The sequence below is a fragment of the Podarcis tiliguerta genome (assembly GCF_965153285.1).
Source record: "Podarcis tiliguerta genome assembly, chromosome: 4".
Lineage (NCBI taxonomy): Eukaryota > Metazoa > Chordata > Lepidosauria > Squamata > Lacertidae > Podarcis > Podarcis tiliguerta.
The window spans coordinates 76,096,254-76,115,874 of NC_139537.1; the positions used below are offsets into that span (position 1 = coordinate 76,096,254).

Consider the following 19,621-nt stretch of genomic DNA (forward strand, 5'->3'; position numbering starts at 1 on the left):
TTTACTTCCTAGTAATCATGCATAGGATTGCATTCCTAACACATAACTTTAATTCTTTCCATAGAATACCTATTCATAACTCTTTGTCAGCAGCTATACTTAGTTGCCCTAAGAGTATATGCAATTTGCCTTCATTTGTTGAAGCTGCTGAAGTGAAGAATATAGGTGCTGAAACATACGAACAGGTCATTCATGACAAGACACTGATTTAATTCTGGCCAGGAAAGAAAACGGAATTTGCCATATCATTAGCAAATCTCTAATGTGATCTTTGGGTTCTTATGTTACCACAGCACCATAGGAAAGAGTTTCCTCACCGCTGAGGTAATACTTAAGTGGTTCCTATAGACTCTGACCCACAGTGTGAGTTCTTTGTTTAAGATTGAAATCTTCTGCCTCGTGACACCAGAAGACAATTAAATGAGGCACTGGCCCACAATGTTGGTTTCAAGACCTCCTGAATATGCCTTTTGTGTGTGGGCATTGATGAAACAAGGATTTCATATGGGGGAGGGATTGGAGAGGGACTGAAGAAATGGGGAACAGATATTTCCCCTTCATTCCGGAAGCTAGATTTATAAATGCATCATAGTCTTTGTTTGAAATAAAACTCTTGATGTGTTCTTCCCATCTGAAGGCTCCTATAACTTGAAAGGGCAAATTTTTTAAATCATCGGGTATATTTAATATTCATCCTTGAATTCATACTTCGGTAACGGGAAGAGAATCCAGTGAGTGACATGGCTTGAGATTAACACCGGTTCCAGTAAATCCAACCCTTGAATCAGTGACGTTATCCATTCTTTCATGTGTGCGTCAGGCATGGCCTCAGCAGAAGCTGCTTTTTATAAATAGTGTTGTATACGTGTGTTGTCGTGCAATGGGGAAAACCCCAAAACACAGTGACATCTAGCTGCTCATCCTTATCCTCATATGCTGCATATTGTTTGTTGTATTCAGTGCTGGCCAACTGTCAAAGTTTTCATTGCTTTGTTGTCTTTTTTACCCATTATGACAATGGTAATTATAAGAACCTGTGATGTTGAGCACAACTGTTTCATTCAGATGTTCTTGTGTGCAATGTTTACCTGTGAGAAAAGCTCTGAGGCCTAGATTTTGCCATCTTCATTTACAAGCAGAGGGGTGAGGGGCAGTCTGCCACTTACATGTGATACTGTTCTTCAGGAACATCTATATTTCTGGTTATTGTGAGGTATAAAAAAGTCACCATAACATGTGCTGTTAAAATGCAACGTTGTTGTATTTCTGTCCGAAGATCTATCTCTCCAAAAAGCAGTTTTTTGATTCTTGCTGTGAAATCTCATTCTGCTCCTCCCTCCTTCAAACCTGAGCTGGCTTCCCTGTTGATAGGACATGACCATTAAAAGTACCTTTTTAAAAAAACCACAAAGCAACAACAACTCTTCATAAAATGTCACAGCTTGTTGAGAAAGGAAAAAAATAAATAAATGGTTGACTCTCTTATAGTGATGTGGATGGCAGAATCTATCTGAATTTAGCAGCTTATGTTGCTTCTCGAAATCAGAAAAGCACCTTCATTGTATGGTCTGGGCATCTTACCTGGTAAGGATGAACTCCTGATCTGCTGGAATCAAAGCTGGCATTTGCCCTTGCATTCACCAGTCCAGGATTTCATCCCAAGGCGATTTGTTGTCTTGCTTTTGCTTGTATATGAAGAGGTATAAAAACTTAATACTGTCCTGGTATGCAGACTGAATCCCATTCACATACTACTTTATTATTACATGAATTAACCTTCCAAGTTTTTTTATGGTGCTAGAAAGTTGAAACCTCTGGTGCATTTTCCCCCCTCCGGGCTATTGTCTATTACTGTTGACTTCACCATGTAGCTTTCACACTGAGTTCACTATTTTATTTAGTAACTGATCCTCACCAGTTAATGCATTTCCTAAATCCTCAGCTGCCTGTAGGCCTAATTCTTCAAACAGAAGTAGGCTTATAACCATGCCAGACTTCTATCTCTACCCATGTTAATAAATGAAAGGATAGAGAGGTCAATTGATATTGTGTTGGATATCATGGCACACAATGCTTTTATCTCTGGCTTTCCTGGTTTCATTTGGATTCAGAAAAGGGATTTTAAGAGAACATATCCCCACATAATTGATGGGAAAGCAGATCAGATTTTCGCTTAGGACTAGATGGATTTTATTACACAGTGGAATGCTGCAAGCTTTCAACCCTTGCTAGCTCCCTGTAGAGAGCAGGCCAGGCTCCAAAGCGCTCTGTGCATTAAAAAGTAGGAATTGGACTTTCATTTCTCAAATAGTATCTTCATCACATCCTACTCTCAGATGACAAACTGCATTAGAAACTGAGGGTTTCAATAGCGGTTTCTAGTATGGCATGAGAGTCGGTTGAAATGAAATAAGTTTTTTTGTTTTGTTTTTTAAACCCCACTGAATGAATGAACTATGTAATCTTTTGCTAGTATCCTGTTCCTCTCTGGTTTATGTCCCTTTCAGAAATGCACACGATTTAAAAAAAAAAAAAAATACAGACAGAACCTCGCACTACATAGTGTCATGCTCCAGACATGACACATATTCATATTTTGTTTTCTGGTACTTCAGCTGTATGTTAAGCCACTATGCCATTATTTGGGATGTGCCTGCAGAGGTGCGTCCCATGTTACAAAGAAAGTAAAAAAGCACTCTGTGCTAATACTATGTATGCTTACTGTTCAGAACAGCCATTCCTGGACAGGTATCAGCAATCATCTGTTAATAATAACAGTAATGGCTAAGACAACTGTTGTATATCATCTTCTGCACTGGATAAATGTGCCTGGCACATTAAGAGGAGTGCCGATGTAATTTATTACTTCTAAAATTAATGCTCATTTTTTATTATGCATATATTATGGTTTTTCATTTTTTTAAAAAAAACTGTTGATTTTATCTATATATTGATACATTTTATTATGTCTACCTGTTTTTAAGTTTACTTTTCTTGGTAATATGAGTATTTATAGTGTGTGGTTTTTTTTAAGGAGGAGGACTGTAGCTCAGTGGTAAAGCACCTGTATTTCATGCAGAAGGTCTCAAGGTCAATCCCTGGCAACTCCAGATAGGGCTGAGAGACACCCTTGCCTAAAATTCTGAACACCCATTTCCTGTCAGTGTTGACAGTCCTGAGCTAGATGGACTTATTGCTTGACTCAGGCAGGTTCCTGTGTATAAATAAAAAATAAAGCGGTATATAATCTTGTTTAATAAATATAAACACATTAAAACCAGTAGGGAAGTAAAAGCAATGTTGATGACTTTCCCTGGACAAAAACAACAACATTCGTTTTCTTTTATGCAGCAGAAGTAAAGGTACAAAGCTGGGCAGTGATAAGGTGCTGGTTGACCCCATAGTGCTGAAGAAGAAGCTCAGTAAGATGTCCACAGAACTAGGTGCATTTGCTGTCCTCAGCAGCCTTCTACTTTACCTCACAGACCTGCTATCCAGCCAACCCCAGGTCGAGAGCAAGAAGGCCAAATGGCTCGAAGGGATAGAGAACAAGGTGAACTTGAGGCGCGAATGCCATAGCGCACATGGCGGCATTCGTCCCACCAAATTCCAGCTTCTGCAATCGAGGTTCATGAACAACAACCGTGAGGCCTACAGGAAAAGGTCGAGAGAGGTTGGCAAGCTGGTTGTTAAAGAAAAGCAGAACAGAAACGGGCTGAACTCCATTGTAAGCAAGCTGGACAAAAGCTCCTCAAAGGAAGGAGAAAGCCCAGAGATAACACCCCACGATAAAGTCAAATGGGTCTGCTCAACTGGGAAAAATACTGTGAAGAATATCCTGAAGAAATTCTTAGTTGCTGAGGAAAAAGAAGCTAAAGAAAGAGAAAAGCAGGTGGCTCCAACAAAGAAGACACCAAACGATAACCTGCCCAAGATAATCAACAAAAACTCTGTCTTGTCCAAACTGAAAGAAAAGTTTGAACAAAGCAGTAATATCTGTTCAGCCATTGAGGTGAAATCTTTGCTGCCGTGCAAAGGCGAGAGAAAGAGCAAAAAGGGCCCAGAGAGAAAAAAGATTTGCAAACCTGAAATAAGAGTGCTTGAAAGGAAATTGAGGACAACCACAATTGTCAATAGCCCTCAGCCTCAACAGCTGGTATGCACAACTGTCCCTACAGCTAAATTCTGTGTTGCTACTGAAATTAGTCACCCTTGGAGTTGGGCTACAAATGCCAAGTCCGCCACTCAGCCTTCTGAAGTGGGGAGACCAAAAGACACCCAGAAAGCACCTGGCATCGGGTCTCATGACAACAGGATACCAGAAAGCATGGCACATAAAGGGCAACTAGGAGGACAGTTGCAAAACAAGCATCATGAAATGCCTAAGGTGGTGGCTGACAAAAAGGACATTGTCGAGAGTAATGTAACTCCTACAAGCCCAGGTTCTAATCAAGACAGTGTTCTTCCTTCACATGAAAATGTGTCCCTTGTTAATTGCATTCCTCCTTTATCTAAGGACAGCTTAGATCACAAAGAGAACATCATACCGCCTGTGGATGATACCTTTTCCAGGTCCAGAGACAAAATCATGAGCAGAGAAAACATACCTACTAACGACCTCTCTTCTAACCCAGCTGAAGGAGTTCATGTACATAGTCACCAGGAAATGAAAGGGGATGGGATTCCTGGCATACCAGAAGGCATGTTCAGGCCAAAGGAGACAGAAATAGAATTAGCAGAGCCTATAAAAGATCCCCCATTCACCAGCCAAAAATGTTTCTCTGAAAAGAAAGTGTTGGAAAATATTCCACCATTTCTCTCTCCTGTAGCTCAGGCATCTTGTAACAGAGAGCCTCCAATAAAGGACCAGCAATCAAGTGTTGAAGCTGCAGCTGTTCACAAAATGCCTCCGCTTAAGCCAAGTCAAGATAACGGACAAAGTTTGGGGAGCACGTTTTCTGACACGGTTCAGAACAAAGAAAAGCTGCCTGATAAGGAGGAACTATTTCCTAGCTTTAACAAAAGCGACCATGCAGGTAAAGGAAAAAAGGGTGTGCTACAGCCATCGAGAAGCCAAGGTGAGACATCTGATCATCAGGCAGAAAGGGAGCATTTGCCCAGGGAGTCACAAGCACATCCAAAGCTGAGCCAACAAAATAACCCTAGCTCAAACATATCAAAACAGACTATAGATCAACCACACCAAACTCCTACTTCAAATAAGAGCCAGAAAGACAACAATGATGTAAAAGGAAATGATTTTGAAAAAGAGCTTTGCCCTTTGACTTGTGATTTAGATAAACCCAGCTGCGTTAAAGCAGCAGAGAATACTAGCAAAGCTGAACTGCGCTCAGATAATGAAAAGACAAATTCTGAAAACAAGAGCAAAAAGGGAAAGAGTAGCTTGAGCCATTTGGATACCTCTCAGAGGCTGCCGGAAGAATTCGTCAGCCACGAAACTGGCAATCTGGAAAAGAATCCTGCACTTCCTTCTCAAAAATCTCACTCATCCTCACTGACCCACTCAGCAAATCCAGAAGGCGATACTCCAGAAGTCGACAGACCTGGGTGCAGTGTCGGAAACCTCCAAACCCCAACATCAAATGCAGTGAAAAAGAAAGAGAGCTGCATTGTAAGAGATAATGCAGCCAGTCCTAATTCTGAGAAACACCACTTCCCTTCTCCAGCTGAATTGCTGAAGCCCAAGGGGGCACCTGGGCAGGACAACAAACCAACAACAAGCAATTTGTGCAACGATTTAATTAAGAGTGAAAACCATGCTGTAGAAGTTGAGGGTATGAGTCCCCAGACCAGGAAGTATCAACCAGCCTCAACAAAGGAGTCTAGAAAGCGTGAAATTAGTCCTGTAGGGGAGGCAAGCCCCGCGCACAATGTGGAGAAGCAGCAGGTGCCCTTAGGAAACAAAACTGGGAAGCAGGAAAGCAGGAAAGTGATGGCAGAAGTAAAGCCTGAGAAAAGCGGATTTCCCTCCCCAAATGAAACAGCGAAGCAGGGGAACGGTGAAGGCGGAGAAAGAAATCTACTGAAAGAAGTACAATGTCTAATTCCATCATCTGTTGACAGAAAGGAGCAAGATGACAAGGTAACAGAAGAGAAAAACTCTATAGTGGGAGGTAAGAAATTGGTGCGTAACTCCAATATGCCCCAGAAATTAATAAAAAGTGACCTTGCAGAGGGTGGTGGTGAAAGAGCAGGATCACAGCAGCTGACCCCACCAAAGCATAAACCTAGCAGGCCAGGAGTGTTACATTCCCCAGATAACTCAAAATGTCAAACGCCATCAAGAGATCCAGAAAAAGGTGGAACTGTTGCATCAAAAGATGAAAACACTGCAAAACACCAGCTCCCCACACTCAAAGAACCAGTGAAATGTGATGATAATGCTAACCAAAGAAATGCCCACGATAGCCTTAAGACTAAGAGTGACAAAATACCATTATCTGGCAAGAAAGTGAAACCTGAAAGCAAATCGGGGAAGACAAAAGAGAACACTAGTAATTCTGGGCAAAACCAGTTACCTTTGGAAAATGAACTTCCAAAGAGTAAAAAGGCTGAGCCAATGACACCTGCAGCAGAGAAGTCACAGAAACCATCTTTAGGTGACTCTAGAAATGAACTTCCAAAGAGTAAAGAGACTAATGTAAGCAAATTGGGGAAGACAAAAGAGAACACTAGTCATTCTGGGCAAAACCAGTTACCTTTGGAAAATGAAGTTCCAAAGAGTAAAAAGGCCGAGCCAATGAAACTTGCAGCAGAGAAGAAACCATCTTTAGATGACTCTAGAAATGAACTTCCAAAGAGCAAAGAGACTACTGTAAGCGAGAGAGGTACTTTGCGCAACCATAAGGAACATCAGATACCAGCACCAAATGAATCAAAGACTGAGCCAGTAAATCTTGCAGCAGGGGAGCCGCAGAAACCATCCTTGAATGACTCTAGAAACCATGAGGATATTGCTAAGAATGAAAAACAGGCTTCATGGAATTCTAAGAACCAGCAGCTACCCTTATCAGATGTGAAACAGGAGAGCCATCAATATAGCGACACAGCAGGGAAACAGCAGCAGCAACCACAACCACCAAAGGATTATGTCAAGCCTAAATCTAGTATAAGAGATGGAAAGCATACGCATCATAAATCTGAGAAGTATCGTCTTCCTGCCTCAGATGAACTGGGAGTGCATGAAAAGAACGCTAGTGAAAGGAAGGGTTCCTTGGCTCCACTTTCAAGTCACGATAGGACCATGCAAAAGAAGAAAACACTATGTGAGACTGATACTGGTCCCAAATTGGGCTCACCGAACGAGACAGGTCCTGCAGAACAGAGAAAACCACAGCGTAGTCCTCCTGGCAAGTACCAAACTCTGTCAGCAAATGTGCTATCAGAGCAAGGAAGTAGGGAATCTCAAAAGCTCGGGGCTGATGCAATAAGTCAGAAAGCTAGATCACTAGCCTTGGAAAAATACATAGCAGAAAGCTACAGTGAAGAACTAGTACCTTTGTCTATTAAACCAATGGTTGTTCGTGTGATTGATACAATTAAGCTTGATAACTAAATGCAGCTCAAATGACTGGAATATAGACCTGAATTTTTCATCCTCTGGCCACTGTTTTACTTCAGAGCTTTAAATGATGGCATTGAAATCACACTGAGTTGGCTGTCCATTGATCAGTTTTGGATTTTAGCGGTCATTAAAATTGGTGTCACCTGGAACCTCAAGTATATTACATGTCAACCCAGAATAATCAGAAGCCAACGATTCACGTATGGTAACTCTTAGATGTAATAACTATGGGAACAAAGGCCCGGTCAAAATATGTGGCAGAATAAAGTGGCCTCATGCCACCATAACACTTATTTATGTTAGAAATAAACAGATAAGCAGCACAGGAGGCAAAGACTAGACTAGAACCTTTCTTCCAGATATGCTTAACAGAGGAAAGTTTACTAAAACTGTGCCCCTCACCTGGGAGATAGAAGTGATTGTGTTTACCCTGCGTCCTCAATATGCTGCCTCCTGTTTCTGCTGTATGGGAACTCTCAGCCAAAATTAAGCACTTTTAATGGGAGAGACTTAAACAGGAAAAACAACAAAGAAGTATTGTGGCACCTTAAACAGCAACCAGTTTATTGAGGCGTTTCCATGAAAGCCACAACTTCTTTCTGTTGCTCCAGAGGGCAGGGTGACAACAAATGGGTGGAAATAGCAAGGAAGCAGATTAGAAGACACTTCGTAACAATAAGCTGTCTGACTGGCGTGGGCTGCCTTGGGAGATGCTTTCCTTCAATGAAGGGGTTGGGTTTTGTGTTGCGATTTTGCGAGGGTATATTACAAGGCAAAACCATAAAACTACAGAAGAAACACAAAACAGAATACAGAGTGAATGCAGGAAAGAGACAATGTTACAACATAAACAAGCATCCTTAGATAAGGTGGAGCCGACAAAGTAGTAATTATAATTGTTATTCTTTGTAAAATATTTCAGTGGAGGTTTTTCAACAGAGGCTGAATCTGTCAAGGTTGCAGCAATTCGTTGGGAACCTGTGGATATTGCCAGACTACAAATCACCCCAGACCACTGGCCATGCTGCGAGAAGCAAAGTTACAGGGAACAAGGCAGAGGGCCTTCTCGGTAGTGGCACCCACCCTGTGGAATGCCCTCCCATCAGATGTCAAGGAAATAAACAACTGTCTGACTTTTAGAAGACATCTGAAGGCAGCCCTGTTTATTTTTAGTATTTTGTTGAAAGCCGCCCAGATTGGCTGGGGAAACCCAGCCAGATGGGCAGGAAACAAACAAACAAACAAATGTTATAATTATTATAATTATAGGGTTTATGGTAGTTCATGTCCAATACTACCTGGAGGGCCACATATTTCTGTCATGGTTGCATTGTAGGTTCTGCCCTCAGTAGGGGATTAGACAAGACTGAGCAGGAGATTAGACCTCTAAGATCCTTTTTCAACTCTGAAATTGTATGATTCTATAATAAAAGGTGCCAGACTTTAAGGTTTCACAAGTCTTTGCCAGATAGCTTTCTGGGATTAATCATGATGGATGACAGCTTAGAAGATCTGTCCTTAGGACTTTGCTTTCTTTTCTCCCAGTCTCTCACTTTTTGTGAGAGGCAGCTGGCATCTTACTCTGGAAACAGGATGGTGGGTTAGACAGGTCTTGGGTGCGAAACCACTGGGGCTTAAAAAGTGCTTAACTTCAGCTGCATCATACCCAAAGTGTGTTTCTCTGCTAAAGGCTGAGGTTAGTGTATAACTAACTAAAGTGACCCTTTTGAGAGTGCACTTTCTCATTCTAATTACTCATTACTCATTCTAATATAATGCTATTTATTAGTGCTCCTGAAAGGCTTTGGACATTGCAGGCTATACATTTTTGTGTGTGTTTTAATTGTTTTCAAAAAAAAAGTGAAAACAGTGATGTGTAATAGTGTGCATAAATAAGACAAGCATTTAAAGATAGAAGAGGCCTGTAAGATGGTCTTAACAATGCTACAAAATGTTATAAACTGCAAGTTATTTTTGAGTATTGTAATTAAAGGCTCTTTGTGACAATTAAATTACAAATACATCTGCTCTACAGGATGATACAGTAAAATCCTGAATGAAATATATTTTATCACGGCGAAAATATTGATCAAATCTCTTGCAGAGGTAATTTGGTATCTTCCGTGTGTTCAATGCATTCAGATTCCTGTATAGCTTTATCTTTCAACGTTTATTACATTCCTCATTGTGATCAACTTATTAATAAAGATTTGGAATGTTGTTAGCATGCCAGATCCCAGCACTGCCTGGAATATGCAGAAAAGGCGCTGCAGAAAATGATGAAAGTCATTATTGTGAAATCTGGAACAAGAAAAATCGCCTGAATCCACTGCCTAAAATTATGGGACAGAATAAAAGATCATCTTCTTGGTCTCCCTTCTTCCAGCTTCTTTGTCCACAAAGGGAGAGTGTCTTGTTTAGGAGCAGAAATAGGCCCACTTTTCATGAGATACTTCTGTAATGTGAACATACCAGAAGGATAAAAATCCAAGACAGGACCCAGGTGTCACATTAAGGTCAAGACTTACAGCAACAGAATTCTGGTCTACAAAATGAAACTTGATACTACATAATAAGGAACCAGGATCTCTGAACTTTCTTAAAAGAAGGTGACTTTCATACTTCAAAAAGTAAACACCTGTAACCCCTGTCCAAAGAAATACATTTTGTCAAGTTCTGGAAGGTTCTGTTTGCTTTTATCTTTTCAGATATTATTGTCAGATATCACAATATCTCTTAGAGCAGGAATATACTGCACTGATTTCAGTTAAATTTGCTTCCAGATAGTAAGTCTAAGGCTGCAGTGGACTTCTGTGCCTGCCTAGAAGGAAATAAAACCATTAAACTCCATGGAACTTTCACCCTAGTAAATAAGTTGAGTGCTGGACGGAGACTCACAGATTGCTTATTGGCAGTCTGTGGGGCAAAACTAGATGTGATGTTAGTCATATGTTTAAACAAGTATCATATAGTTAACTAGTGCTATTTTTCTAGAAAGAGAGGTGCCGGAACTCACCATGAATGTCTTTCTTGTTCTCTTATCATGTCAACTGCACTCACCTAAAAAGTGCCGGAACTGAGTTCCTGTAAGTTCTGGCTGAAAAAAAGCCCTGTAGTTAACCACGTTGCTTTTACTTTGGGACGGGGGAAACAGGGGCACCGATCCACAATATGCATGCAATTCGGGGGGGGGGCGGGTTGATAGTTTTCTGCTGAACATTGATCCCTTCTGGCTGCTTTCTGCAACCCCCCCCCCCCAAAAAAGTGCTGATTACTGTAAACTACACCTTTGAGATCAAAGAGCAGTAAACTGTTTTAGGGGCTGTTTTAGTAAACTGTTTTCAGGATTGGAGTCTTACAAAATAAAACAAAAGTGGCCAGGTCATTAAATATGTGATTAATGTTCCTTTTAGTTTGGCCCTGAAGCATTTACTACTGATAATATAATGCAACGTTTGTGCACCGATATTCTTTTGCTACCTCTCTGGTAAATGTTCTCTGGGAATTCCTAGGACTTTGCTGTGATGGTTATTTGTATGACTTATTTGGAATTGCTAGTTGAGTATAAGGCTTAGGGCTCATTCCATTATACTTGGATGTCACTGAAAATGTTTCTAGGTGGTAATGCAATTTTTTTCAGCTATCTGTATTTCGTACGTGGGGTGGAGCAATGATCTTTGAACCAGTCTTCAGGAAACTACTATGGAGAGTTTTTGAGAAACCAACTGGAGACAACCACATACTGTAATTTATTTTGTAAATGCTATGTCAAAGTAGGTACTTATGTTTAGATACTGTTTTTCAACACTGATGAGCAGGAAATGGACTTCTTTCTGTTGATGGAGAATCTCTGCACGACTACAATCTCAACTGGAAGTATTTTTGAAGAACATGACAGTAAGCTCAAAGCAGATACTATTGTGGATATGACAGCAAGTTTTGTATGAACTATGTTATAAATCTGGACTCGTGTAATATATTTAATTGTAAGTCTTTTGCACAACTTGTTTGTGTAGTTTGGAATGAGACTATTACATGTGTCAGACTTTATAATTTGTCTTGAAACACAAGTATTTCTCATTTTATTGTATTATATAGTGTATGCTTGTTTTTTTTAAAAAAAGAATCCCCATTTTATATGGTACTGTAATGATTTATCTTTGTATGTGGTTTTGTTTAATAGGAATTTATTTATTTATTCTGAAGTTTATTTCATAGCCATCCAGGCCTAGATAACAATGGGTTCTTGTGGGAATCACATCTGAACTTTTTTTTTAATGCCGTGACACAGTCCACAATTTTGCAGATCATCACAATAAACCATCTCAGTGATGGCCCCATGGTGTTATGTGATGTTTCAGATGTTTTTCATGAATGGCAGGTGCATGAGTGCAAAGAGATTGGGGAGGCAGGGTTCACAACAAGCTTCACAAAGGTTTACACTTAGACAGCCACAAGGTACAGCAAATAAATAAGTAAAATAATTTATTTATAGGAAAGAGTAATTCTTAAATTTTGCCACCTTTTTATACTATAAATAAGGATATAAAAGGGGATGTGGTCTAAACCACAGCAAATCCCCGCAACGGAGTGAGCTCCTGTTGTTCGGTCCCTGCTGCTGCCAACCTAGCAGTTCAAAAGCACGTCAAAGTGCACGTAGAGAAATAGGTACCGCTCCGGCGGGAGGGTAAATGGTATTTCTGTGCGCTGCTCTGGTTCGCCAGAAGCGACTTAGTCATGCTGGCCACATGACCTGGAAGCTGTCTGCGGACAAACGCTGGCTCCCTCGGCGTATAGAGCGAGATGCGCACCACAACCCCAGAATCGTCCGCGACTGGACCTAATGGTCAGGGGTCCCTTTACCTTTAAGGATATAAAAATTCATTTCTGGATCAGACCAAGATCTATGCAGTTTTGCCAGAGTTCAGCATTTTTTGCCAATGGTGTATACAACCAAATGAAATCTGCAGTCTTTTCTTAGCTTGTTGTTATTGTTCAGAATGTTGGGACAGCCACTGTTAAAAGGCAATCAGATTCACCCTTGATCAAAGACTGAAAGAGCAGTTACATATATTACAGCTCTTGGACAGACAAGACAGGAATACTGAAGACATGACACAGCACACGTTGTTCCCTGGGACATTAAGTAAGGCGTCAGTTTTACATTTTTTTTCAAAGTCAGAGGATTAGCAGGTCTTCCTGGCATCAGAAAAACATTCCCCTCCCCTGGCCTACACATCTCATAAACACGGGCTTAATTTAAAACAGGGCTCACTGGGACAGTAGCCTTAGGATCTAGGTCCAATGCCAAGCGGCAAAACCTGAATATATTAAGCCAGAATATTGATCCACTGGATTATCTAGAGATAAAGTTATTTCCTAAGTTTGGTACTTCTTAAAAAATGGACAGAGGTTCTGCGCCTTGGGTATTTAAGGCGGGAGTATAGCGCATCTGTTGTACAGACTATTGTTGCCAACAGTTAAAATGAGCTTTGCTAGAAGGTATGTATGCCAAAGGGATAAATCCCTTTTATTTGTGGCTAAAGAAGATGATCTGTGTTGACAACCTTGCTGCCATTATTGTGAAGGATAAAGAAGCAATCCCAAGTGCTCTGAAAATATTTCTGTCCTCTCTCCCACCACTCCACAATTTTAGCTGTAATATATCAGTATGCGGAGCTTTCTGCCTCGTTGTGCGTCTTGGTTTGTTTGTTTGTTTTTGGCACACAGATTTGCCCTTCCTCATTAAAATATTGATAAAATCATAGAATTGTAGCATTGGAAGTGACCCTGAGGATCATCTATTCCAACTCCCTGCGATGCACGAATCTCGACTAAAGCATCCATGACAGATGGCCATCCAACCTCTGCTTAAAAACTTCCAATGAAGGACAGTCCACAACCACCTGAGGAAATCTGTTCCACTGTATTCCTTCCACTGATAGCTGTACTCATCATGACTTGGTTTAAGCCTCTTTTAAAGGTATTCACTACATCTTCTAATATATACCCATCCCATTGGTTGTTGGTTCCTACTCAGGGGAATGTTATATACCAGTATTCTCCATCTTGCCATAGCTAGAACTACACTATAGTAGAATACAACAATTGCTTAGTTTCAAAGCTCACCAATGTCAGACCTCAAAATCTGTTTCATACTCTAGCATTTATACTGCCAATTCTCCCCCTACCCCTGCCCACCTCCCCACAGGTTGGGAGTGCCACATGTACAGAGTGCCTTCCTAACCCTATAGAATAACCACAGCCATAAATCAGGATGGGGGGGGGATAGAGGGAGACCTGTGCTCTGAGTTCATCACCTCTCAGCTAATTTTATTCAGCTGCAACTCTCTACACCAGGGATAGCAAGTTGCCTGGAAGTGACTCTAGCAAAATAAGCTGACATAAAAGGACTAAACTTTTTCAGCAGGGGGCTGGTCAATTGTTCCTCAGACCTTGTGGGGGGGGCAGACTATTTTTTTGGGGGGGTACTGAATGAATTCCTATGTCCCACAAATAACCCAGAGATGCATTTTAAATAAAAGGACACATTCTACACATGTAAAAACACGCTGATTCCTGGACCGTCCGCAGGCCGGATTTAGAAGACGATTGGGCCGGATCCGGCCCCTGGGTCTTAGTTTGCCTATCCATGGACTAGTCACTAAGACAGTGTCTCATATTTATCCTTTTTTAAAAAATGCAAATGTACAACATGGGACAAAATGCTCTTTGTTAAATACACAACACAGACAAATATGCATTGTATAAGGCTCCTCTCCCTGGATCCCAGTGTTATAGGAATTTATTTTTTAAAAGATAAAATCTGATTTACTGGCTATTAAGGATGGGAGCAGATTCAGTTCCCCAGGCTCCTTATTTCTTTCCAAACAGCAGACTGCAGGTGAGGCATAGGCCTTTTAAAACAGGCTGCATTTAGCTGTTTTTAAATAATATTTTTTTTATTATTATTTTGTACCCTGTCCATCTGACTGGGTTGCCCCAGCATATGGCTTCCAGCATATATGAAAACATAATAAAACATTTAAAAGCTTCCCTATACTGTACAGGGCTGCCTTCAAATGTCTTCTAAAAGTGATATAGTTACTCATCTCCTTAACATCTGATGGGAGGGCATTCCACTACCGAGAAGGCCCTCTGCCTATATTTCTGCTAGAAAGAGTGTTCAGACCAGAGAATTGAGCAACTTTTATTTACATGGCACCTGAAAGACCATGTTCCAGTTCTACCACTAGGGCCGGGGAGAGGGGACTTTTCCATCCCAAGGGCCACATGAGCAAATGACCATGGCAGATGTGGGCCAGTGCAGCGGGCACAGCAGATGGATGTGACTCTTACCTTTGTAGTGCTGATGACATTCCAGCCATGGAAAGACAGAAGTTGCTGCCTCTCTCTCTCTCTCTTCCTCTGTCTCCATCCAGGCATGCATGAGGCATTGTAACAATTCAAGGACACATTCCATCCAGGCAAAAATATTCAAACAGAGTACACAGGTCTCAAAACAAGAAGAGGGAGCTAGACTGCTCCTTCTCAGGGAGGGCTTCCTCTGTATTAGCCTTTTAGGAAGACCTTCAACTTTTGCCTTTCGGTTTTATTGCAGCTGTTTTATTGTTGTTGTTTTACTCCAAGACTGATTTTACTCACTGCCTGTAACTCCTGCTGTTGGTTTTAATGTTTCTCGTTGTTTTGAAGCAAATATTTGATGTAGTTTGTTTGGGGGGTTTTTTAAACTTATTTTTGTTCATCGTTCTTGTGGTTGCATTTTGTGCATCCTGGTTAGGAGATCTGAACCTTTGGGAAAAGGGGGGTGTTAGTGTGTTAAGCAATAAATAATTATAATAAACCACAAGTTTTGTTGCACAGTTCCAGGATTTGAAGAACTGCTAAAGCATTGACCTAAGGGAAAGTGTTGTTGTTTTTCTGTTGTAGTTTTCTGAAAGAATTAAAGTGCTCAAATTGTAAATGAAGGTAACTAAACTATTTATGCATACTGTACTGTACTCAAATTTCTCTATAAGGTTTTCCTAACAAATGTCTCATTAAAAACTCATTTTCTAGAGCCATTTCAATCGGGGTTTAGCCCTGATTTTGGCAATTAAACTGCTTTGGTTGCCCTGCATGACTGTTGGGAGAGAGACAGGGAAAATACCAGTATGTCTTTGTTAATTCTCCTTGCCCACCCAGGGCAAGACAATTTGAGTATATTACACCGATCATGGCCCGACTACACTGGCTGCCAATTAGCTCCCAGGCCCAATTCAAAGCACTGGTTTTGACCTATAAAACCTTAAATGTCCCAGGACCACAATGCCTCAAGGGACCGTCTCTCCCCATATACAGTAGACTGACTTGGACTCTGCGTTCATCATCTTAGCCCCTTCATTGTGTGCTTCCTCCACGTGAGGTCCGGAGGGTGGCAACACGAGAAAGGGCCTTTTCTGCAGCGGCTCCCCATTTGTGCAATGCTTTCCCCAGGGAGGTTTGTCTGGCGCCTTCATTGTATATCTTTAGGTGCCGGGCAAAAACGTCCTAGGCCTTTGGCCAATTAATATTCTACAGCCTTTTAAATGTGTTTGTAGGTGGGGGCATTAGTGTTGTGTTGTTTCTGTTTTAACTATTTATTTGTGCTTTTATCTTGTGTTTTAACTTGACATCTTTTGATGAAGGGCGGTAATAAAATAAAATTATTGTTATGATCATAATTGTGCATTTCTACACACAATGCGTCCACTGTTTATAAGGAAAACAGTATTATTTATTTGTTCCATTTGCATTTCTCTCTTCCTCCAATGACTTCCCCTAAGGTTATTCCCAACCACCCTAACAAGGTAGGCCAGGCTATAGCAATTTGTAAAATGCGCAACGAGCTCCTTTGCTGAGTTCTGAATCCGAGTCTCCTCGTCTATTAACAACAGAAGCTATCCATTAAACCACCACACTGACTCCAGCCCTGAAGATACCTTTGCTGTTTACAGGTTTAACCTTTCACGTTTCAGTTCCACAGAAACTGTAACAGATACCAGTGGGTATTATTAGTATAAGCAGTCATCCCCCCCCCCTTTTTTTTTGCTATGTACAGGAACTATCAGCTGCAGTGGGGAGGCTCCATCATGTGGCTTGATTTATATTGCAGGATATAAGTAAATAATGGAAATTAGCAACTGCATGTAATTAAGACGTCCAAATCCCAGAGGTACAAATCTTAATTGTGGGGTGGGGGAACACATCGAGTTGCTTTTAATGAAAGCTGGTCTATACGTTTTCTTTTTTCTTTTTACATAAATAACGAGCTAGCATTCTTTCCTATGTGCACAGCTATGCCTATAATAAAACTTTGCATGTGTTTGAATTGGGAGTTTCTAAGAAGTCTAAACCACAGAGCCTAGGACTTGCCGATCAGAATGCTAATGGGAAAACTTAGAAATAAAATTTAGGCAATGCTGAAAGGAACTGGGGGGAGGGGCTTTCATTTTCTCTAAATTTATCCCATTCTGCCTTACTGCTGGAAGTACGGTACTACAATAAATCACTTAACCTTTGAATGGAAGACATCCTTTTTTTTATTTCGTAGGCAGACTGTTTTTCCCCCCTGCAGTGTAATTTTCTGCCTCTAGATGGTGCATTTTCCATTTAGCAGAACAATTTGAGTGCAGAGCAGGAAAGACGCATCACAGGGTATCTAAGTTCCTTAGAACATTTGCATACAGTATAGGTAAAGAAAAAGAAATAATTGCACAATATGAATTTTTCAAGCATGTTATCATTTCCCTGCTGTTGGCAAGCCTATGTTCAGAACCGGTTAGCACAGCACAGCTGTACTCTACAATGTAGCCGCAACTAAATTGTCTGTTCCAGCTGGTTAAAGTTGAGATACCAGCTCTAAAAAGAGTCCTGTCATACATGTAGCATCTAGGCTATTGATTCAATTATTCCACCTCACTACATTCTCTGAAAACATGTGCTGTGATCTCTGAACCATGACACAGGGTCCATTTTGACAGATGTTACCCAGATATGTGTGTGTGCATATATACATCTCTGAGTATGTAGATACACAGAGAGATGCATTGTCAAATATTTTTTAGCTTTGAGAGATCTCATTTTTAGGTATTTGGACCACCTGAGAACCACGATGACGGAGATGTGTTAACACAAAAGTTTGTTATATTTAGTAGATGCAACTATAGCTAGCTAGCAGAATGACAAGGTCAGGCTAGTATTAAAATCTAGCCCTGAAGGGTCTCCTGACTCTTGAGTCAGTGACTCATGAGGTCAGTGTCTTGAACTAGGAATTGAGCCCTGGAGCCCAGAAAGAAGAAAACATGACTTTCTTGACCAGGGAAAGGCAGAAGGCCTGCTTCCTTTTATGGATACCAGAAGCTAATCCACACTTGCTTGATGTTGCATGGCTCTGTTACCTTCTGTGTGATGCTGGTTCTGCAGTCCTCCCAATAAAGGACCCCTGTCCATTAGGTCCAGTCGTGGCCGACTCTGGGGTTACGGCACTCATCTCGCTTTATTGGCCGAGGGAGCCGGCGTACAGCTTCTGGGTCATGTGGCCAGCATGACTAAGCTGCTTCTGGCAAACCAGAACAGCACATGGAAACGCCGTTTACCCTCCAGCCGGAGTGGTACCTATTTATCTACTTGCACTTTGACGTGCTTTCGAACTGCTAGGTTGGCAGGAGCAGGGACCGAGCAACCATCTATAAAAGCTCACAAGCCTAAGTCTCTGAAGTTTTCATTTCAAGCCTCTGGATGGCGCTGTCTCTTATTTACAGAGAACAGTTCTGCACTGGAAGGTCTGTCAGAGGCAAGTCCTGTATTTGAAGGAATCCTTCTATTTGAAGGGCTAGGTCTGGTTTAAAGGTAAAGAACTGCATGAAGGGAGATCAGGGGCCTTGAATTTGCCCATCCACAATTAGGAGTCTGAATGGATAGCAGCTCATGGTTTCCCCCACTACGGTGAGGTACACCATATTCCTGTTAAAATTGCGGTACTTATTTCTAAATTTGTGTCTACATATACATCAGCACATGCCCATTTTATGCAAATGGGTAGCCTTTTAGGTGGTGGTGTGTTTTGTCTTTTTGGGTGATGGGTATGGTAATTCCAAGTATCAATTCAATTCAAAGGAGAGTTTTCAACAAATTCCCCGTTGCAAAGTAACTCTCAAGTACCCTTTGGTCCAGTTCCTCAAGTGATGAGATTCCCAGCCCTGCGAGAGTTGACCCGTTTTGCTGCCTGCAGACAGACCCTTTCCTTGCTGCAACTACTCAGGATGCTACCTTTGTTCATACAAGCTCGGTCTGCATATTCCACAGCTGGTGTGGGAGGGAGGGGGACCTAATAATAAGAAAAGCCCTCCTAGACCAGGCCAAAGACACATCTGGTCTAGCAGCCTGTTCTTACAGGGGGCAACCAAAGGCTTCTGGGAAGTTGAAAAGCAGAACCAAAAGCACAACACTCTCCCCACTTGTAATTCCTATACAGAGTCATGCTGCCTCCAGAAGTGAATTGGAGGGAGGGTGGAGGCCGGTCCTCTTCCAGAAGCGCCTAGCTAGAAAAAGCACTCTTTCATCCACAACAGTGTTTCTAGTCCTGTATGCCCTCTTTGTCCTGTCTAAACTCATAGATAACTCCCCTGGAGGGAAGGCATATCAAAAGTTCACCCAGCATAACCCCCTGACCCCACAACAATATGTATTCCCCAATTATACAATTAAGGTAAAGGGTAAAGGGACCCCTGACTACTAGGTCCAGTCGTGACCGACTCTGGGGTTGCGGCGCTCATCTCGCTTTACTGGCCGAGGGAGCCGGCGTACAGCTTCCGGGTCATGTGGCCAGCATGACTAAGCTGCTTCTGACGAACCAGAGCAGCGCACGAAAAGGCCGTTTACCTTCCCACTGGAGTGGTACCTATTTATCTACTTGCATTTTGATGTGCTTTCGAACTGCTAGGTTGGCAGGAGCAGGGACCGAGCAACGGTAGCTCACCCCGTCATGGGGATTCG

General features: G+C 41.6%; 1 protein-coding gene across 9 annotated transcripts in view; it reads left to right on the forward strand.

Moving 5' to 3' along the window:
* ADPRHL1 (ADP-ribosylhydrolase like 1) overlaps nt 1-11,933 on the forward strand; it is a 37,468-nt gene extending 25,535 nt beyond the window's left edge. For 3 of the 9 annotated variants that reach the window (XM_083437582.1, XM_083437580.1, XM_083437579.1), the window contains one exon: nt 3,352-10,267. In XM_083437582.1, coding sequence (XP_083293708.1) covers nt 3,352-7,576 — 4,225 coding nt within the window. In that variant the 3' untranslated portion in view covers nt 7,577-10,267. Of the gene's footprint in view, nt 1-3,351 lie in introns of all 9 variants that reach the window. The other 6 variants (XM_083437577.1, XM_083437581.1, XM_083437578.1 and 3 more) reach the window with 5 other exon arrangements.
* The last annotated feature ends 7,688 nt before the right edge of the window (nt 11,934-19,621 follow it).